The sequence below is a fragment of the Ascaphus truei genome, chromosome 3 (assembly GCF_040206685.1).
Source record: "Ascaphus truei isolate aAscTru1 chromosome 3, aAscTru1.hap1, whole genome shotgun sequence".
Lineage (NCBI taxonomy): Eukaryota > Metazoa > Chordata > Amphibia > Anura > Ascaphidae > Ascaphus > Ascaphus truei.
The window spans coordinates 117,159,030-117,181,927 of record NC_134485.1 but is presented as its reverse complement, the minus strand read 5'-3'; the positions used below and the strand labels follow the sequence as shown (position 1 = coordinate 117,181,927).

General features: G+C 46.8%; 1 protein-coding gene across 4 annotated transcripts in view; it reads right to left on the bottom strand.

Annotated features, from left to right (window-relative positions):
• Positions 1–22,898, bottom strand: part of WWC3 (WWC family member 3) — a 253,016-nt gene that overhangs the window by 121,019 nt on the left and 109,099 nt on the right. For all 4 annotated transcript variants that reach the window (XM_075589397.1, XM_075589399.1, XM_075589400.1 and 1 more), the window contains exons 2-3: positions 22,733–22,842; positions 15,458–15,661 (exon numbers count right to left, since the gene is read on the bottom strand). In XM_075589397.1, the coding sequence (XP_075445512.1) occupies positions 15,458–15,661; positions 22,733–22,842 (314 nt within the window). The remainder of the gene's footprint in view (positions 1–15,457; positions 15,662–22,732; positions 22,843–22,898) is intronic.

Here is a 22,898-nt window from a genome sequence, read left to right as displayed (position 1 = left end):
ACCGAAGAAGAAGCCGTAGATCTACTCAAGAGGACACAAAAGATGTTAGCAAAGGCCAACCTAAGGTTGCACAAAATAGCTTCCAACAGTGCCACAGTGATGAAGGCGTTCCACGCAGATGATCAAGCACCAGATCTCAAGAATTTGGATCTGGGGACCGACACGCCTCCCATACAGCGGAGCCTGGGGATAAGCTGGAATCTTAAAACAGACACTTTTACGTTCCAGGTAGCCATCGAAGAAAAACCCTTCACACGTCGCGGAGTCCTGTCCACCGTTAACAGTCTCTACGACCCGCTAGGATTCGTGGCTCCTGTCACTATACAAGGGAAGTCCCTCCTCAGAGAAATGTCCTTCGAAAAACAGGAATGGGACACCCCACTACCTCCAGAAAAACGGAAAGAGTGGGAAACGTGGAAACACTCCTTGAAGGCCCTCGAGCAACTTCAAATCCCACGCCCCTATTCACCTATATCTCTCACCGCCGCACACAGCAAAGAGCTTTGCGTGTTCTCAGATGCCTCCACCAAAGCTATAGCAGCGGTGGCCTACCTAAAAACCACGGACGTGGATGGAAGTTGCCACATCAGGTTCATCCTTGGCAAAGCTAAGCTGGCGCCACAACCTGACCATACTATACCCAGACTCGAGCTGTGTGGTGCAGTGCTAGCAGTAGAACTGGCGGAGCTTATCGAGAATGAGATGGACAGCAAACCAGATGCCGTCAAACTCTACACAGATAGCAAGGTGGTACTGGGATACATCTACAATAAGAAAAGGAGATTCTACGTATACGTAGCTAACCGTGTAGAAAGAATCAGGAAGTCAACCCAACCAGAACAATGGCACCACGTGCCCACAGAGCAAAATCCCGCAGATCACGCCACCAGATCAGTACCCGCATCTCAACTGCAGAATACGTCGTGGCTCACAGGACCAATGTTCCTTGCGCAGCCTGCGGAAACGCTACCAACCCCAGTTGACGATTTTGAACTCGTGGATCCCGAAAAGGATACGGAGATAAGGCCCCCACAAGTATCCGTGGTACTCACCAATGTATCGCACAAAAACGCATTCGGATCACATCGATTCCAACGCTTCTCAAAGTGGACGGCTCTTCTGCGAACAGTAGCCCATCTCGGGCATATAGCCTCCTCCTTCCGCCAGACACCAGACGGTAAAACTACCGGTTGCCACGGCTGGCACATCTGCAAAGAGCTGCGCACCGTAGAGGAAATTACAAAGGCTAAGGAAACTGTTCTGAGTCATGTTCAAAGGGAAACATATGCGGAAGAGATCAATTGCATTCGCGGAAAGAAGAGTGTTAACAAAAACAGTCCACTTTGGAAGTTGAATCCCTTCATCGACAACGACGGCCTCATGAGAGTAGGAGGTCGCCTCAATAAGTCCCAACTGAGCAGGGAGGAAAGCAACCCTCTTATCATCCCTGGCCGGCATCACATCGCCACTTTGTTGGTGCGCCACTACCACGAACAAGTCATGCATCAGGGACGACACTTCACCGAAGGCGCCATTAGGGCGGCGGGCATTTGGGTCGTTGGCATGAAAAGGTGCGTGGCCAGTAATCTCCACAAATGTGTTAGGTGCCGAATGCTGAGAGGCAAAAGCCAAGACCAAAGGATGGCGGATCTACCTGTCGACAGACTTAATACAGAACCCCCCTTTACCTATGTAGGACTTGATGTATTTGGGCCCTGGATGGTCATCTCGCGTAGAACTAGGGGCGGACTAGCAAACAGCAAACGTTGGGCGGTACTCTTCACCTGCATGAGTATGCGAGCGATACACATCGAGGTTATAGAATCTATGGATGCTTCAAGCTTCATAAATGCCCTCAGAAGGTTCTTTGCAGTCAGAGGACCAGTTAAACAAATACGCTCCGATTGTGGTACCAATTTCGTTGGAGCATGCAAGGAATTACAAATAAACACTAAGGACAATAGAGACAATAGTATCCAAAGATACCTGCGCGACCAAGAGTGCACGTGGACATTCAACCCTCCTCACTCCTCTCACATGGGCGGAGCATGGGAACGCATGATCGGAGTGGTTAGGCGTATCTTGGATTCTATAATGCTAAAAACCGACCTGACTCGACTCACTCACGAAGTGCTAACCACATTCATGGCCGAAATATCAGCAATAGTCAATGCTAGGCCCTTAATCCCAGTGTCAACAGATCCAGTATCGCCAAGCGTTTTGACACCAGCAATGCTGCTGACCCAGAAAGTAGGGAACGTCCCCACCCCAGTCGAAGGCTTCCACTCTAAGGATATGCACAAACGACAGTGGAGACAGGTGCAGTACTTGGCCAACACATTTTGGGATCGCTGGAGACGTGAGTATCTGGTGACACTCCAAGAACGCCACAAATGGCAAACAGTGAAACCAGATATCCAAGTGGGGGATGTGGTCTTGTTGAAAGATAAACAGGTGACAAGAAATGAGTGGCCCATGGGACTTATAATCAGAACTATCCCAAGCGAAGACGAAAAGGTTCGCAAAGTGGAAGTACGAGTGGCCCAGAATGGGATCGTTAAAACCTTCTTAAGACCCATTACAGAGACTATCCTCCTAATGCCCAAATCGGACTGTGATGGGGAAAAACTGGTTACCAGTGCCGTGGACTTTTAAGAGACATTGTGGTGCGTCAAGCTAACCAAGAGCTGCGCACCCACCTGGCTTCCCTTACTGGAAGGCCTGGCCAAAGGACTTTGATGCCAGTGGTACCAGCCGGTGTCACATTGCTATGGAAATATGGACCTTTGCAGTATATTGTTATGTTGTATGTATTACACATATGTTCCACATAGCTTGCCATATAGTGGTATCTACAGATACCAGACGGGGAGTGTTATGGAACAAGAGCCACATTTCTGACTCACCCCCCTCTCTCCTTTGCAGTTTCTGCCTGTCAGATTTTATTCCCAGCTGCATGGAGTCTGCAGACACATACTGTGCCTGCGTGGCTTGCAACAATGTTGCACTCCTTGTCTGCGAGCATGACATCAGTGAGCTGCTACAGCAGTCTCTGAGATCCTCACCAGAATGGGCTAGTCTGCCCCCCCTCCTGTTTGTTCAGACATGGTCTGCCCCTAGACTTTTCCTTTGCCCACACCGCACCTCACTTTCTTTTCAACCCTGGAGACAGTGAGTAAAGAACCTTTCTCTGTTTATAACCCTTGGTGAGGCCATCTCTTTTTACCGGTTCCTAACTAACAATCACCATTACACACCATCCACAAGTATCTGTACCCTGCTACCTTTTCCCAATAAAGTGGAGGAAATATTACAGGACTTGGAGTGATTTAAAAGGGAACTGTGTTAATGCTATCGGGAGCCATTCATACCAACGTGACCCTGGCTTCAGAATATTTGGTGAGCGACGTGTTCTTGTGTGCTCTAGTTTTCAGGATTGCATGTAAAAGGGACATGCCATCATTACCAAGGCAAACCTACAGTACACCCTTGCAACAAAAAAAATCCCCAGAAAAGTATATATTTTCGGAAAGTACATGTTCCGAAGGAAATATAACATGAACACCATGACATTCCCCACAAAAAATGTCTGGCGGGAATCTTTGTTGAAAACAATATACATTTTTGAGAAACATTTCAAGACCTCTAACTTCAGATTTTGCATCAACATTTTTCATCCTGGGTTAGAAATTCTAAATGTTATTGCCCTTGGTCTCCTGAGCACATTGATACCAGTTATGCAGGGCCGGTTTAACCACTTGGCAAACTAGGCGGCCGCCTAGAGCAGGGGTGCTGAACTCCAGTTCTCAAGACCACCCAACATGTTTTAAGCATATCCCTTGACTGAGCCCCTGATTGAGGTACCTGTGCTGAAGCAGGGATATCCTGAAAACCTGACCTGTTAGGCGCTCTTGAGGACTGGAGTTGAGCACCACTGACTTAGAGCATTAACATTTGCCTTGTGGCTAAATAGGAATGAGGAGAAGTGGGCGGAAGCAGAGGACAGCGGGAGCGGAGCCTGCCCCAGCGTTCTGACCCGGAGATCAGTGAAAACTTCTGATGTCTGCCTCCTGCCAGAAAGTATCTCCCCCGCTCCACTCCCCTCAACAGCCAGGTAGGGAATGAGCGGAGGGAAAGAATTAGAAAGGGGGGGGAGAGAGAATGAGAGTGGAGGAGATGGAGAGAGAATTAGGGAGAGATGGAGGGAGAGAGAATGAGAAAGGAATGGGGGAATGGGAATGAAAAAGGAGGAGGAGAGAGAATGAGAGAGGAGGGGGGAGAGAAATGAGCGAGGAGGGGGGGGCGAGAGAATGAGAGAGGAGGGGGGAGAGAAATGAGCGAGGAGGGGGGGCGAGAGAATGAGAGAGGAGGGGGGAGAGAAATGAGCGAGGAGGGGGGAGAGAGAATGAGAGAGGAGGGGAGGGAATGAGAGAGGAGAGGAAGGAGAATGAGAGAGGGCGGATCAGGGAGAGAATTAGAGATGCCGGTGACAGAGTGAGAAAATGTGAGGAGGGTGAGGGAGAGAGTGAATGAAAGAGGAGGAGGAGAAAGAATAAGAGCAGGGTAGAGAATGAGAGAGGAGGTTGTGAGGAGAGAATGAGAGGGGGGCCAGAGAGAGATTGAAAGGCGGGGTGAGGGGGAGAGAGGGAGAGGGGGTGGGGGAGAGAGAATGGGAAAGACAGGACGGTGGTGGTGAGGAAAAGAGAATGGGGGAGCGAGAAGGATAATGGGGTGGGGGGGGGGGAGGGGAGAGGGGAGTGTGTCGGCCCAGGGCAGGTCCAATCAATATATAAAATATTCACAAATACAGTTACAGATTACAGGATTATTTTGTTTTGGATCTATAAATTGTGTTGGGAGGGAGGACAGTTGGTGGAACTTGATGATGTGTAACAAGGCAAGATATATATGTCACTTGTACATATTTGACATTTCATACACAGAAAATCGATTAGGCATTTTTCAGTTTACTTGGCATGATGGCAGTTTTTTCTTTCAAAAGTTAATTTTGGGAGTGGGCGCCAGACTGGAGATTTGCCAGGGGCACCGAATACACCAGCCTTGCAAATATGTGTTGGATAACAAAGAGTTTTTGCCAATATAGGTCAGATAGCAGTAAGATTGATTGTTCACACCTTAATGTTTTAGGGCTCAATGTAAAATCTGCACATCATCATTGGTAAAGCAAAACTTTCCTCTAGCATAAAATACCCACCTGAAAGTATATATTCTATGAAAATTCATGTGTAGCCAGGTCCCCCTCTTACCGCCAGGCTGCGTGAGGAGGACGGCTGTGTGGTTGCTGCAGAGAGATTGTGAGCCAGCGATGGCCATTACACCCATAGATCCGCTGAGAACTACAAGTCGCAGCAATCTCAGGGGCTGCAGACCACATGTTGCCAGGCAGCCAATAGGGCTGCTGCATTTATAACAGGTAGAACAGTGATAACAGTTAGAACAGTTAGGACAGTTAGGGCAGTTGGTCAGTTGGAGCAGGGTACACATGAGGGAGGTAGGGTCCCAGGTGCCAGTAGCCCGGGGACTAGTCCAGCTATACCCCTGCAGACCCCAGTAAGTCCCCAACTCACAGTAGGCACCTGCAGCTGTATAGGGAAGCCCATAGTTAGGGACCCTTTTCCCTGTGTTGTACAGTATTAGGGACACAGTGTTTACGTCACGCGGAGACACGTAACTTGTGTTCTGGGATCAGACCACCTATGTCCAGAGACTGTCTATGGTGTTACGCTCCTGCTGGAGGCCACCCCATGCGGAGGCGGAAGTCGTCATTGGAGCAGACTGCCCGTTGACTGTTGTTCAGCTACATCCGGGGGATGGAGCGCATGGGAAGGTATCCGCATAAGTGCACCAACATTTACGTGGGCATTGGGATCTGGACACTGGGACACTGGTGCCCCTGCACCCAAGTACTGTGGGGATATTCCGCGGGTTGGTATACATATATGTCTATTGCTGTTCCTATTGATGTCATTGTTTATTACCTCCCAGTAAATACTGTTTCCCATACTATGTGTGTGCATTATTGGGCATATTGTCTTGGGAGGGGTTATCCTACTATGTGAGGATTCTTCTCAGGTGGAGGCGCTGTTTAGTAGTTAAGCATACACCCCAGGCTCCCCAGTGGCGGAGGATCAGGCCTCCTGTTTGCCACACAGGTATAGCAGCAAACATAGTCGCCCTGACACAGGGGGAAAGGGGGCTACACATGTATCAAGGAATTTAGGCATGGATAACATGTTTCCACAAAAGGAGTGTTCTTCATATTCTCTGAGAAATTTACACTAACTTCGGACTTTGCATCAACATTTTCCCTACTACCTTAGAGTCATTATGGAAAGGAATACTAAATGTTATCGCCCTTGGAGTACATTGATATCAGATATGTATAAATTTGAATACTGTGTTGCCAAATACAGGCTCCAAATTTGTAAGACTGCGTAAGGCTCAATACGCCTTATGTTTTTAGGGCTAAACGCAAGAGTTGATTGCCATCATTGGCAGGGCAAAACTACCCTCCAGCATAAAACTAACAGCATCAAAAGTATATCTTTTCTGAGGGGGCACACCACAAGCTATTTGGATATGGAGGAAGCTGGGGTGAATGTTCCCCTCCCCCCCCCTCCCCAAAATGACAAGCGCTGCAGAGTTAATATTCCAATAATATGTAATGTATGTTTTTTTGCAAATACATTTGGATATTAAGGATATTATATATTTTTTTGCATAGCGGTGCCCGCTGATTCTTTCTTCGTTGAGAGGTGTTCGTCAATTTGGATATGGATAACGTTTCCTCACAAACATTTTCTAGCTGGGAATATTTGCTGAAAGCAGTGTTTTTTTTACTCTCTCACATGTTTTACACTAATTTCAGACAGGTCTACAATCTCGTCTTTCTTCATTTTGCTTAGCAAACAGTGGTTCAACTGCAGGCAGGGATTCGGGGGTAATGACTAGGGTTGCCAGATGGCTTCTCCGAAAATACTGGACAAAATGGTGAAAAATGCGGTACACTCGAACAGTGTGTGGGGAGGTATGTTATTTATAAATTCTCATTACCATTACGTAATTTTTTCTAAATTTCACTCCATGTATGCACCAATTTACACTATTTCATATTCTATTTCGTAAGATATTCTGGGTGAGGTTTAGGAATCGGACCCCTCCCAGCATCATTATTTACTAAATAGACTATGAAATGGTGCAAACGAGGCGTGAAATGTAGAAAACAATGACATAATGGTCTGAAATTTAAAAAATAACATACCTGCAGTTATACATGGCAAGCTCTCCCTCCCTCATCCTCCCTCTCATCCTCACCACCCCCTCATCCTCTCACCCCCTTATCCTCTCACCCCCCATCGTCCTCCCTCACTCTCTCAACCCCCTCAACCTCTCACACACCTCATCCTCTCACAACACCACCATCCCACCTCCTCCCCTTCCTTCCTCACCACCACCCCCCCTCCTCCTCCTCCTCTGTCCTCAACATCACCACCTCCTCCTCTTCCTTCCTCACCACCACCCCCCTCCTCCCCCTCCACCTCTGTCCTCAACATCACCACCTCTTCCTCCTCCTTCCTCACCACCACCACCCCCCTTTTCCTCCTTCCTCACCACATCCTGGTATTTTACCTGTGGAGGTGCACCTGGCAGACAGGGACAGAGTGGAACTCTTCTCTCCTCTCCCACATGCAAAGCAGGAAGGAAACTACATTTCCCAGCATGCAAATGAGGGAGCTGTGCATGCTTAATGACATGGAGCCCTCCCATTGGTTAGTCTTCTCTTTGGATGAGAGGGGGGGCGGGAGATGACGCCGCCCATTGCCCTGGTTATACAGCCTGCTTCTGAATTGGAGGTAATAGCAGGGACGCTGCACCCGGCTTCCCTTCACACTCCCGCTGCCCGCACGTCCAGAGTCCATGTCCGGTATTACCTCTCATTTTTTACCGGACTGATCGGCAAAATACCGGTCTGTCCCGTTCAATACTGGACACCTGGCAAGGCAACTAATGACATGCAAATGAGCACATTGTTGTCAAATAAACTTGGCTGTACTGAAAAACTGTGTAATACGGCAGGAATAAACTGATTGAGTTCCATGTCAAAATGTATAAGAAGTCAAGAGTGGCACACTGTGCTCATTTGCTTGTCATTACCCAGAATCCCTGGCTGCAGTGGAAGCATTGTTTGCTAAGCGATAATGGGGAAAGACAGGGTTGCAGACCTGTTTGAGACATGCAAATGTACCACAAAGAGTTTTTGTCCTTTTTTTTAAAAAAAATTTTAAACCCATCATAACTTTTTTAATGTCTGGTAATACACTAATTTCCGATTTTACACATCTAGGCAAGACAAAAAAAGTTTGAGGTCTAATGACTAAATATGCACATGGGACTAAAACAATTTTAAATTTTAACTTTTGATGTACTATCTGGCGTGTAGGGTACACCACAACAGTGACAGAAATCATGCTTAAAATATTTCATCACAAAAATGTGAAAATTCCACTGACCCCATAGGAAACTAACCACTACTCTTAAAAGTGAACATATGATTCCTAGAAAGATATTATTTTACGGACATATTACCCATGTCTGCACTTCTTTGGGTTTACTTTTAGAATTTATTAAAAAAAAATATATATATACATATACACATATACATATATACATATACTGTACACATATACATATATACACAGTGGTCGACAAATCACCAAAAAATCTACTCGCCGAGCAAAAAAATCTACTCGCCACCTAGTACCACATGTGTGCTGCTTGGGCCAATAGGAGCTCGCCACGATGTTAAATCCACTCGCCCGGGGACATATATATATATATATATATATATATATATATATATATATATATATATATATATATACAGTGTTCGACAATTATATACATTTACTCGCCCGGGGCGGGTAGATTTAACCCCCGGGCGAGTAAATATTGGCCCAAGCAGCACATGTGTGGTTTTTAAATTTCCCGCGCTCGCGCTGCTGCTTTTCCCGCGCTCGCGCTGCTTTTTTTCCCCCGCTCGCGCTGGAGAAAAAAAAAAAAAGCCGGAGGCGGGTTCATGTTGCTGGGGGAGATTACCCCGCCTCCGGCTCTCTGAGCAGTGGCCTCCCTCCTCAGCGCTTCTACTCCTCCCCCTTCCGGCAGACAGCCGCTTCCATGCCTGTCTGCCTCAGGCCCCTGCAGGGCCATCTGTCACCCCTCCCATCGGGCCATCCGCCCCCCCCTCGCATCGGGCCACCCGCCCCCCCTCGCACCGGGCCATCCGCCCCCCCCTCGCACCGGGCCATCCGCCCCCCCTCGCACCGGGCCATCCGCCCCCCCCTCGCACCGGGCCACCCGCCCCCCCCTCGCACCGGGCCATCCGCCCCCCCCTCGCACCGGGCCATCCGCCCCCCCCCACGCATCGGGCCATCCACCACCCCCCCACCCTCACACCAATCTCTCCCGGCCTCCGTGACCCCCCCCCCTCACCCCACGCGGCGTCGGTGTGCCGCCTCTACGGACAGTCTGCCGATCTGTCAGCTGTTAAGGAAACCCCTGATGGCCAGCTCAGCTGTTAGCAGGGGAAATCCTCTAACTGGCTCTTCTCCCTGCTCTAAGCAGGGGAAATCCCCTCACCGGAGCCTCTCTCTGCTCTAAGCAGGGGAAATCCCCTCACCGGAGCCTCTCCGTGCTCTAAGCAGGGGAAATCCCCTCACCGGAGCCTCTCCCTGCTCTAAGCAGGGGAAATCCCCTCACCGGAGCCTCTCCCTGCTCTAAGCAGGGGAAATCCCCTAACCCGAGCCTCTCCCTGCTCTAAGCAGGGGAAATCCCCTACCGGCCCTTCTACATCTATCAGTGAATACTGCGACGTCGGCGTCCCACTCTGGAGGGGTCGCGGCCCCTTGCAGTGGCCCTCTTGCCGTGCGGAGGCCCCCGCTGCCATGTGCGACCCCCTGCCTTACGGGTGAGTGTTTGTGTGTGTGAGTGACAGACTGTGATTGTGTGATTGTGAGTTTGTCTGAGTGAGTGTGAGTGTGTCACCCTCTCTCCCTCTCCCTGTGTCACCCTCCCTCTCCCTGTGTCACCCTCCCTCTCACTGTGTCACCCTCCCTCTCCCTGTGACACCCTCCCTCTCCCTGTGTCACCCTCCCTCTCCCTGTGTCACCCTCCCTCTCCCTGTGTCACCCTCCCTCTCCCTGTGTCACCCTCTCTCCCTCTCCCTGTGTCACCCTCTCTCCCTCTCCCTGTGTCACCCTCTCCCTGTATCACCCTCCCTCTCCCTGTGTCACCCACCATCTCCCTCTGTCACCCTCTCCCTGTGTCACCCACCCTCTCCCTGTGTCACCCTCTCTCCCTCTCCCTGTGTCACCCTCTCCCTGTATCACCCTCCCTCTCCCTGTGTCACCCACCATCTCCCTCTGTCACCCACCATCTCCCTCTGTCACCCACCATCTCCCTCTGTCACCCACCATCTCCCTCTGTCACCCACCATCTCCCTCTGTCACCCACCATCTCCCTCTGTCACCCTCCCTCTCCCTGTGTCACCCTCCCTCTCCCTGTGTCACCCTCCCTCTCCCTGTGTCACCCTCCCTCTCCCTGTGTCACCCTCTCTCTCCCTGTGTCACCCTCTCTCTCCCTGTGTCACCCTCTCTCCCTCTCCCTGTGTCACCCTCTCCCTGTATCACCCTCCCTCTCCCTGTGTCACCCACCATCTCCCTCTGTCACCCTCTCCCTGTGTCACCCACCATCTCCCTCTGTCACCCTCTCCCTGTGTCACCCACCCTCTCCCTGTGTCACCCTCTCTCCCTCTCCCTGTGTCACCCTCTCCCTGTATCACCCTCCCTCTCCCTGTGTCACCCTCTCCCTGTATCACCCTCCCTCTCCCTCTGTCACCCACCATCTCCCTCTGTCACCCACCATCTCCCTCTGTCACCCACCATCTCCCTCTGTCACCCACCATCTCCCTCTGTCACCCTCCCTCTCCCTGTGTCACCCTCCCTCTCCCTGTGTCACCCTCCCTCTCCCTGTGTCACCCTCCCTCTCCCTGTGTCACCCTCCCTCTCCCTGTGTCACCCTCCCTCTCCCTGTGTCACCCTCCCTCTCCCTGTGTCACCCACCCTCTCCCTGTGTCACCCTCTCTCCCTGTGTCTCCCTCTCCCTGTGTCACCCTCTCCCTGTATCACCCTCCCTCTCCCTGTGTCACCCTCCCTCTCCCTGTGTCACCCTCCCCCTCTCCCTGTGTCACCCTCCCCCTCTCCCTGTGTCACCCTCCCCCTCTCCCTGTGTCACCCTCCCCCTCTCCCTGTGTCACCCTCCCCCTCTCCCTGTGTCACCCACCCTCTCCCTGTGTCACCCCCTCTCCCTGTGTCACCCACCCTCTCCCTGTGTCACCCCCTCTCCCTGTGTCACCCTCTCCCTGTGTTACCCACCCTCTCCCTGTCACCCTCCCCCTCTCCCTGTGTCACCCTCCCCTCTCCCTGTGTCACCCTCCCCTCTCCCTGTGTCACCCTCCCCTCTCCCTGTGTTGTTCTGACTAGGAATTTATTAAATGTATTTTATTTATATATTTTATTTTAAAGCGGGGTTGGGGGCGGGACTATGGGCGGAGTTGGGGGCGGGACTAGGGGCGGAGTTGGGGGCGGGACTAGGTGGCGAGTAGATTTTTTGGTTGGGCGAGTAGATTTTTGGGTGATTTGTCGAACACTGTATATATATACCACACTTAGTAAAGTCATGGTGGGTAAAAAAAGTGACAAAAACCCTCCACAGTAAAGCATATAGCAAATGGAAATATTACTGTATGCTCATTTGCATGTCTTAGACAGGTCTGCAACCCTACCTTTCAAGCTTATAAGGGACCATGTTAAATGGTTTTGAAGCAAAAAGTGGCACTGTGTGCTCATTTGCATGTCATTTCCAAGAATCCCTTGCTGCAGTGGAAGTGCTGTGTGCTGGGTGATAATGGTGAAAGGCAGGGTTGCAGACCTCTGTAAGACATGCAAATGAGTATACAGTAATATTTCCATTTGCTATATACTTTACTGTGGAGGGTTTTTGTCACTTTTTTTTACCCACCATAACTTAACTAAGTGTGGTGAAACCTATCCTTTCCCTATGCATCTTAACCCAGGCTGTGCTCAAAGCTGTGAAATGCAGCAAGCTTAAGCTTATAGGGGACCATGTTAAATTGTTTTGAAGCAAAAGATGGCACTGTGTGCTCATTTGCATGTCATTTTCCAGAATCCCTTGCTGCAGTGGAAGTGCTTTGTGATAATGGTGAAAACACACACACACTCACACTCACACTCCTTATCTTCTGTATATGCTTCTATATCTCTCTCTATATATATATATACAGGTAAACCCTGTTATAGCGCGGTCCTCGGGGGCCACCCGATCCGACCGCGCTAGACCCGGGGTCGCACTAATTTTTTAAAAAATGGCCGCCGCGCGCCTGATCGGGAGGGAGGGAGTGAGGAGGGAAGGAAGGAAGGAAGAGGTGGCCGGAAGCCCTACACGTCCCATAGCAACGGCGAGTCCAGCCTCAACCTGCTCCTTACCTCCCACCACCGGCATCCATTTCCTCCCCCCCATGCCCCCACACCTACACCCCCTCCTCGGCATAGCCCACCCTGCCCTCCGAGTCACAGCCTGCTCCTCACTCACCCCCCCACCTCGGCATAGCCCACGCGGCCCTCCGAGTCCCAGCCTTCTCCTAACTCACCCCCCCTCTGCATAGCCCACGTGGCCCTCCGAGTCCCAGCCTGCTCCTCACTCACCCCCCCTCCTCCCGACACCCCCCGTTCTCCCGACACCCCCCCTCCTCCCGACACCCCCTCTCTCCTCCCGACACCCCCCCCCTCCTCCTGACACCACCCCCCTCCTCCAGACACCCCCCCTCCTCCCGACAACCCCCCCCTCCTCCCGATGCCAGCTTCGCTCCGATCTCAGCAGCCGACACCAAAGGTAGGGAGGGGGAGTCGGAGGTGTGGTGTAGTGTGCTGTGAGAGTGTGTTGTGAGTGCTGTCAGAGTGTGCTGTGAGTGCTGTGTGCTGTGAGTGCTGTGTGCTGTGAGAGCTGTGTGCTGTGAGAGTGTGCTGTGAGTGCTGTGTGCTGTGAGAGTGTGCTGTGAGTGCTGTGTGCTGTGAGAGCTGTGTGCTGTGAGAGTGTGCTGTGAGTGCTGTGTGCTGTGAGAGCTGTGTGCTGTGAGAGTGTGCTGTGAGTGCTGTGTGCTGTGAGAGCTGTGTGCTGTGAGTGCTGTGTGCTGTGAGAGCTTTGTGCTGTGAGAGTGTGCTGTGAGTGCTGTGTGCTGTGAGAGTGTGCTGTGAATGCTGTTTGCTGATAGCTGAGTGCTGTGAGAGTGTGCTGTGAGAGTGTGTGCAGTGTGCAGTGTGTGCAGTGAGCAGTGTGTGCAGTGAGCAGTGTGTGCAGTGAGCAGTGTGTGCAGTGAGCAGTGTGTGCTGAGAGAGTGTGTACTGGGAGAGTGTGTGAAGTGTGCGCAGTGAGCAGTGTGTGCAGTGAGCAGTGTGTGCAGTGAGCAGTGTGTGCAGTGAGCAGTGTGTGCTGGGAGAGTGTGTGCTGGGAGAGTGTGTGCTGGGAGAGTGTGTGCTAGGGAGAGTGTGTGCAGTGTATGCAGTGAGCAGTGTGTGCAGTGAGCAGTGTGTGCTGGGAGAGTGTGTGCTGGGAGAGTGTGAGCAGTGGATGCAGTGAGCAGTGTGTGCAGTGAGCAGTGTGTGCAGTGAGAGTGTGTGCAGTGAGAGTGTGTGCAGTGAGAGTGTGTTTAGTGTGCAAAAAAACGGGAGCCACATGAAAACCGCGTTATAACCGATTCGTGTTATAACGGGTCGCGCTATAACGGGGTTTACCTGTATATCCTATATTATGCGCAGCATAGCTAATGTGAAGAAAAGTGTCACAGGTAATTTGAACATTGGTGATGAACTAACGTATGATATTGCCTAAAGCTATCTGCACTCACAAAAACTTAAATGTTGCACGTAAACAGGGACAAAACCGTGGTTGAAGGAAATTTGTTTGTTGATCTTTTTACATTGTACATGCTGAAAAGGAAGAGAACAACTAAACAATTTTGTCCACATAAAAAAGAGGACGGTTATTTGGGGATTTTGTCCAAATATCAGCATTCAGAAACTGTACTTGTCTTACAGAGTTGACAGTGGAAAAAAAATGCAAAACATATTTTGCCAGCCAAAGATTCAAGGGAGAATCCGAAAGATTGATTCTACATCTAAGCAACTGATGTGTCAGAATCTCCCCAACAGAATAATTTCATACACGTCAAAGGGAATTCTTGGTCGAAAAAGTCCGATTTCTATTGAATTAGCCGCTAAAGCAGTATTGATTATGATTATAAGAGCAACATCCAATGTGACAAAAATACACAGTGAAATACCTGTATATCTCTTGAAAAAGGGTCATTTAGTTAACCCTTTGGCCAAAGTGTATAAGCCTGCGAGTCACATCAAGGCATAACCAATTTGCAGGTCCTAACACTAACTGATTAAAATTCTTATTTACCTCTATAATTAGAGGAAGAATGGTCCTGGCATTGAACCTGTCACAGCCAGCGGCATGACAAGAAAACCTGCTTACTTGGAAAGTGGGGAGGGGCGAGCTTAAACCCTGGGAGGAAGGAGCCACTAACCTCAAACAGCTGAGACCAGCTGGACAAAGTTATATCTGTAAACCCAAAGGCAAAAGGTATGGTAGAGGCATAAAGTGCATATAGACGTTTGTTTGTTAAAATTATCACAAAAGGAAAAAGTGGGCCCTTTTCTGGGTGTTAAGGTCACTGTATTAAAAACTTTTATTCATAACATTGTACAACCCACAATATCTTGTTTTTATGGATCTCAAATACGGACAATAAATTGCTTCCGGCGCCTTAAAGTTAATAATAAGTCCAGATAACAAAGAATGACAAATGTGGATCAAACCATATAATTGAGTCTAGTCAGGTGGATCCAGATGTGCCTCAAATGTCCACGAAGATGGAGGCATATCCGGATCCACCTGACTGGACTCAATTATATGGTTTGATCCATATTGCCATTCCTTGATATCTGGACTTATTAACTTTAAAGCGCCAGAAGCAATCTATTGTCTGCACCTGTGTTAACCTGAGGTCTACCAACTGCAGAAAAGGGGCAAAACCAGTGCAAAAAACAGCACAAACTCAATGGAAGTACAATTGATAAAATTATCCCAGTTTTGCAGTTAAGAGATTTCAATCATTCTCCTTGTGTTTTATTCAATTATTTGAGGAGTGTCCTAGACCTCATATAAAAAATATTCTTCCTTGTGAAAATATATCACAATTATTTGCCCAACATTAAACGTTGTCGTTTTTATTGCATTTGAATAGCTGGGTGTGATACCATTTGAAGCAAAGAGATTAGGAAAATGGTTGACTTACAGCTGGTGTGGGAACGAATGTCATCCTCGCAAAGTTCATGCAACTGCTGGTACTCCTCTTGTGCCAGCTCAAAACGCTGCTGTTTGATTTGGTAAATCTCCTTCTTGGCATTAAGAGCCTCCTGGGCTACTATTAAATACTCTTTCAGCATACGCTCCTGCTCTCTCCTCCATTGCTCTCGCGGGTCCTCGATTTGGGTGAGCTCTACGGAGTGGTTGAATGAGAATAGAAAAAGAAATGAGTGATAACGGCTATTTCTTTTATTTTTCTGTAGCTAGGACACCATCCTGTTACAAAACAAGAGGGTGGCAATGAGGAGAACTGTTGCTTCAAAAAAATAAATAAATGACAAATCACAAAATACATCACAAATATATGGAATATTTTTTTTCTACTTTGATTTCATGTAGCACTTTTCTCCCAATGGGACTCAAACCGCTTCACAATTACAATAAAGTGCGCTAGGCAGAACTGTACGTAAGATGTTTTACAGACACAGTCCCTGCCCATATGAGCTTACCATCTATGTTTTGTGTGCCTGTGCCATAGAGAGATGAAGTGATTTGCCCAAGGTCACAAGGATCTCCCACTGGGAATTTGAATCAGGCTCCCCTTCCTAAAACTCTGTGTCATTGTTATCTGAGTCAGTGTCTTTACTCACTGAGAAGCTCGTTCAGCCTTTCTTTGTACAGATGCAGCACCGTTATCCGCCATTTTTTCTCGAATTGGTTTTCGAGATCTCCCCGAAACCCTTTCAACATTTGCCGCGGCAGACTAATGACTCATTGGATTAACACAGCAGGAATCCCTGCTGTGTTAATCCTACCGGGGTCTACCGGGCCGGTAAGAGACGCGCAGTAAGAGATAGGCTGAATCAGTTATGGGGTGCTGGTATCTTCTATGCATTTGATTCCCACAATCACGTGACGCGGAACATTTAAATGCATAGGAGATACTGGGGGACCCCATAACAGGTCCTGTATCTCGGGAAGCAGGGGGTCCCCGGATCTCAAAATCAACGCAGTTCTTCTCCGGAGACCCCCTGCTACCATACACTAGTAATAAAACTCGTATTAAAAATGTAACACATTCGTTACCATAGAGGCTATCTGCTATGGTAATAAAGCTCCTTTAATGTCATTTTTATTAATAGTGTGCGGGAGCAGGGGGTCTCCTGAGCTGAAGCGCTATGATTTCAGGCTCAGTGACCCCCTGCTTCCCGAGTTACAGGCCCTAGTATGGGGCATCGGGTGCCAGTATCGCCACCATTTTTAAATCGTCCGTGTCACATGACCGGGGGATTTAAATAATGAAGGAGATACTGGCACCCCATATCTGGGCCTGTAACTCGGGAAGCAGGGGGTTCCCGAGGCTGAAATCAATGTGGTTCATCTCAGGAGACACCCTAACATGAATAATAAAAATTACATTAAAGCAGCTTCATTACCATAGCGGATAGCCACTTTCTGAAAATGAAAACTCCAGAAAAAATAAATAAATAAACACTGAATTAACCAAAAAAATAAATACCCAAAAACCGGACTCCCTGATTATAATATTGCTCAGAGCACATCTTCTAACTGCTCCAGAAACTACTCCCCAAATTGCTCACGGGAGCAAATTTTTTGCAAAGCATACAGACACATTGGGGGTTTTTATTAAATTGCAATAGTGCCTGCCAATCAGGACTACCGAAAGGAAAGCACCCATTAATTGATGTACGCTAACCCTAACTGGCACTATCGCACTTTCATGATTAACCCCCATTAATGCAAACCGAAGCAACATAAACCTGTTACTTACCATGTCAACTTTCGGTCATAATGCTCTTTTGTCACTCTTAAAGAGGCAATCCAAGCGGAGGTGGTCTCCGCAGATGAACCCCATTAATTTCAGCACTGGGCTCCTTGTGCTTCCAGAGATACTTACCTCCTCCACGGGGATGCCGGTAGCCTCTTCACTTGGCTAGCACGGTTCAGGTAGTGGCAGAGCCAATAGGAAGCCGTGACGTCATCAGGTTCGGCTTCCTATAGTCCCGCATAACGCGAGAGCTTTAAACTTTGCCAAGATAACGGCAAACCCTACGGAGGTCTGTATCTCATGAAGCAATGGGTCCCGGAACTGAAATTAAGGGGGTTCAGCTCTGCTTGCCCCAGCTTCCAACCAATGTTAAAAAAAACAATAATAAAAAAAGCATGAATTGCTCCTTTAATACATATTCCCTAAGTTGTTATGAAGCAAACTGACATTTGCAGTACTGTAACTTGTTTCACCTTAAATAACTCCACGTGTGTTTTTCCTCTTGGTTTTACACATACAGAACATAGCCACAAACTAATAGGTATACCGCTTTTCCTTTCATAATATATAAGTCATCTTTCTAACATCCACAAATGTTCTGCGTTTCACATATTTCAACGTTTAAATTCCCAGTGAGTGAGGACAGGGGAATGTGCAGTCAGACATGCATATATCATTTGATATGCTTAGCACTGTATATGGAATGTTTGCCATTGCAAGTGATTATTGAAGCTACATGGGCAAAATGCATAAGGCAGCCAATCTATTGCGCAGATAATGCCCACCTCCAGACTAAGGATAATATTTGCTAGTGGTGCTTTGCCATAGGGCAACTTCCAATGAATAGATAATAGAGATGGGAAAATGTGTTGAACTTTGCTTCCTGGGTTTATTTTGGAAGAAAGGAACATTCAGGTTCAAAGATTTTAGCGAAATTGATCCAATTTGCCGTACAAACTATACTTGCATTTTTGTCCCAAAGCTAAAATGTTGCCTGCGTTTATATATACAGGTGCGCCGACGATTATTCTAAAATTTGCCATGGAAAATCTGGGGCTATCGCCAACAAGATCCAGGTACATGCAGGGTACATGCTGCAACATTTCTGCAGAGACTAATGGCCCATCGGATTAACACAGCAGGGGTCCCTGGCAGTCCCATTCAGTTTGAATGGGACTGCCAGGGACCCCCCGCTGTTAATCCAATGGGCCATTAGTCTGACTGCAGAACTGTCACTGAAATGTTGCAGCATGTACCCAGGATGTATCCAGTATGTACCTGGGTCTTGTTGGTGATTGCCCCAAATTTATTTTAGAATACTCGTTGGCACTGCAGTATATATATTTCCGAATATTCTCTAAATAAAATGTTTTTTCAAATAGTCTCTGATTTTTTATTTGAAATATTTGAAAAGACAAAAATATGGGTTTTTTTCGCAGTGAATTCGAATGTTGGCAAAACATGTACCCATCTTTAATGGGTAGTAAGCGGTCATCTGGCACCAGGAGGACTTCTCTGCAAATATGAACCAAATTGACTAAACTACGATAACCTGTAAACCATATTTATTTTTTCTCACTTCCTACCTTTTTCTTGCTTAAAAAAAAAATCGAGCATGTTGGAGGTGGTAAAAGAAAAAAATGGAAAGAAACTTTGTTGTTGTTAACATTATTATACGTAACCCATGCACACAATGAAAAGTTCAAATATAAAACATATACAAAGAGGTGAACAATCCCCTACATATTTTATTTTTATATAAACTCCAATGTTTTGTGTTTACTTTGAGAAATAGCTTATCAGATATGTGTGTGAACACTACATTGACAGGCTTAATACAGCAAAACAGATAAGAGCTTTCACTAGTGAATAACCACATATGGAGTCTATGTAGCAAAACTGGTTAATTTCCATCCTGCACCTATGTATCAAAGTACATTGCTCTATCTACCTTACCCTAGTTACACCTTGAGTAGTGTCAGTAGGAGGAGTTGGGGAGGAGTTGCCTGGTGCACATATTATAATCTTTGACTCCCTACGCTAGGGGTGGCCAACTCCAGTCCCCAAGAGCCACCAGCAGTCCAGGTATTAGGGATATCCCTGCTTCAGCACAAGTGGCTCAATCAGTGGCTCAGTCATTTACCGAGTGGCCCTTCAGGACTGGTGTTGGCCATCCCTTCTCTACGCCACTTTTTGTTGTCTATTTGACACAAAAAATCTTGATATTTCATAAATCTAAAACGTTGCATCAGATGTAGGAAACTGTTCTTACATATTCTGCAGCTCAGCTCCAGATTACAGAGTTGTGCGTCAAAACACACTTTTTTTCTACATTGGTACACCAACCCATATGTGTTATGTATTAGTAAAATGAATATATATTATACATAAAGTATACAAAATTATCCTTTTCAGTCATGACATATTTTATATATGCAGTATATATAGTAGATAATCATTAATCTTTTCAGTCAAGTCATTTTCGTTTGCCTTCCTCTGGATCAAAATACTGTCAATACAAATATAGGATAAGTATCGATCATCTAAATGTAGCATAGATTGATTTACATAGTATGTCTTTTTTCAACCTCAGCTACTGTGTAACTTTGTTACTGTGTAACAGCACAAAAAAAGTGTATCCAGTAGCCAGCTCTTTCTACCTTGTGGCAATAACGTCTAAAATACAGTAAGTGTTTTTATGATTAAACAAAGTGTTTACGGAAGGAGGGGAGGATTCGAGGTGATGGAATTTAGAGTCTAAAGCTGAAATGATCCCCAAAACATTTGTTAGTACTTAATGCACGTAGTTTTAATCAATGATGTCTCATAAGGGGGAAAATACATTTCTTCATGACTTAAAATAATGGCAATCAGATTTCTCCCTGAAACAACATCCTTCCCATGTTTACTTATTTGGTATATTCCTGTATACTATTCCTTTCTAAAAAGATGTCCAACCTTTCTTTTGAAGAATTCTATTGTATCTCCTAACACAGCTATCTTGCAGTTCATACTACACATCCTACGGAGCTTAACCGCCCTATTTTCAGCATTGGGGACCTCTCTACCTGGGTTTCCAAGATACTTTCCAGTCAAGTTACCGGTATGACTTTCTGTTTTCTAAGGGGATTTAAATGGCCGTCCAATAGGAAGCCTCAACGAATGATGTTGTGTTTTCCTATTGGCCAAAGATTTGCCAGTCATTCTGTTTCCCCTGGAGGGAGATTTAAAGTCGGTAACTTCACCAATAAGTATCTCGGGAACCAGGTGATCTGCTGAGCTGAAAATAGCCAGCTTCAGCTCGAGGACCCTCTTGTTCTGATCCTGTAAAAAAAATGGGCTCGCAAATGGCTACTCACAATAGAGTAGAAATATCAAGCAGTCATCCAACTCAAGGGGTGGATGTTCCCATAGATGTGCAGCAATATTCAGCAGCCAGTCTCAAATGAAAAAGAACAAACCAATGTGTAGAACGAAAAATCTATTGATACACAGTGAAATACAATTGAAGGCTTACACTTAAGAAGATTTTCAAGCGCAGTGTATAACATGTAGCAGCACGGCTTCATCAGGAGCCGATCTGTGAGAGAGAGCACCAAGAGCGCATCTGCACCACCGAGTCCGGAGGTTCCAGCCGCACCGGAAGTGACGTGTGACCCCCGGCGTGGATGCGGAAGTATTCCGGAGAGCAATGCGCTACACAGGGAGATCGCGACCCGCTGTGCACCTGCTACATGTGCAAAAATCTTCTTAAGTGTAAGCCTTCAATTGTATTTCACCGTGTGTTATTAGATTTTTCGTTCTACACATTGGTTTGTTCTTTTTCTTTTGAGACTGGCTGCTGAATATTGCTGCACATCTATGGGAACATCCACCCCTTCAGTTGGATGACTGCCTGATATTTGTACTCTATTGTGAGTAGCCATTTGCGAGCCCATTTACTGCTAATTATTTTGTTAACATTACTACACTATGTGATGTTTCTTTATTTTTATGGTACCTACGACGCTCCCCTGGTCCTTGTGGAAGAACCTAGTTTAATCCCTGGTGTCAGCTCCGTGTGACCATGGGCAAGTCATTTTATCTCCCTGTGCCTCAGGCACCAAAATCATAGATTGTAAGCTCCACAGGGCAGGGATGGTGTCTGTAAACATTCCTATGTGCTACGTACTGCGCACTATACTGTAATTGTGAAGTGATTCGAGTCCCATTGAGAGAAAAGCACTATATGAAATAAACGTATTATTATTACATAACCAATTGCTATGAGTATTTTTAGCACGATTCTTCACCGCATTGCACAGGTAATAATGAGCTATGACTAGCCCTAATCAGTCTCCTTTTTCTAACTGACGCCCATTGTGAACTAAGGATAGCATTTATAATTCATGGAGTTTTAAACATACTTTGACTGTAAGTCATTACATGACTAACATCTATCTGACATTTCTATTGGTGCATAACAATATTGCCATTACCTGTCGAAGAATGCTAAGTAGCTACATGCCTACATTACCATCAGCCTTTCCCTCCTTTTAGACTGTAAGCTCTTTTGAGCAGTAGATTTTCCACCTGCTGTACCAGTTTGTTCTAATGTAATATGTTATGTACATTACATTGTTAACCTTCTTCCCTGTTTTGTAGAACATGTTTGCATCATGTCAATAAATGATAAGAACAATACTATTTGCTAGTTTTAGGGAATGGAATCAACATGTATTTGAATATTAACATAAAACTATAGTGGCTGATCGACTATGAATTTTTGATGATTTAGGGCCGGATCTCCTGCTACAGCTCAACCCCCTTATAACGCTGTGCTTGGAGTCCAAAGAATCACATCGCGTCATAAGCGGATCGCGTTAGAAATAATGCACAATTGTATGCATTGTACAATAAAGTATTTAAGATACCAATAATCGTGTTGTAAAGTATTCATAAATATGAAAATTGGGAGCCACGCCTGCATCGCGTTATAAGCGGATTCGCGTTGTAACGGATCGCGTTATAACGGGGTTGTGCTGTATTTGTTCCATATGTTTTTCTGTACCCGAATGTGAGGGCTGTGCCCCAAATCACCAAATAAAAAGAAGTTTCAATACAACAACTTCAGAAATGTGATATAGCTTCGTTAACAAATATACAAAAAATATCATAGAAACATACATACTGTACATAGTGAGTGCCAGGGAGTCTGACGAAGCCCTCTGTGTAAGGGTGAAACGCGTTGAGGAGGAGACGCTGGTGTAGCCCTGGTGTGTGTTGAATAAAGTTTATTGAAGAGACATCCGGGGAGCCTTTTTTCAGACATGCGCAGTAGCGCCGAATCTCCACCATTTTACTGTACATAGTGAGTTTGGGGAATTCTTCTCCTTTGACAAAGCTGGGGCATTTGTGTGCACCAGTTTTGCCTCAGGGAGAGTTTGATAAATACTGTAGGTCCTATAGTAAACGTAATATACAATGCCAACTTACGGTTTATGTGGTCCATATAATATACTCCAATCTGTTGATCGTAAACAATTTCCCATCCCAAAGGTAGTTCGTTCCCAACACAGTCAGCAAACGTTAAAGGTTTCGTTATTCTAGAAAAGGAAAACACAATGCTTGGTCACACACATGACAAACAAATGGGTAAATC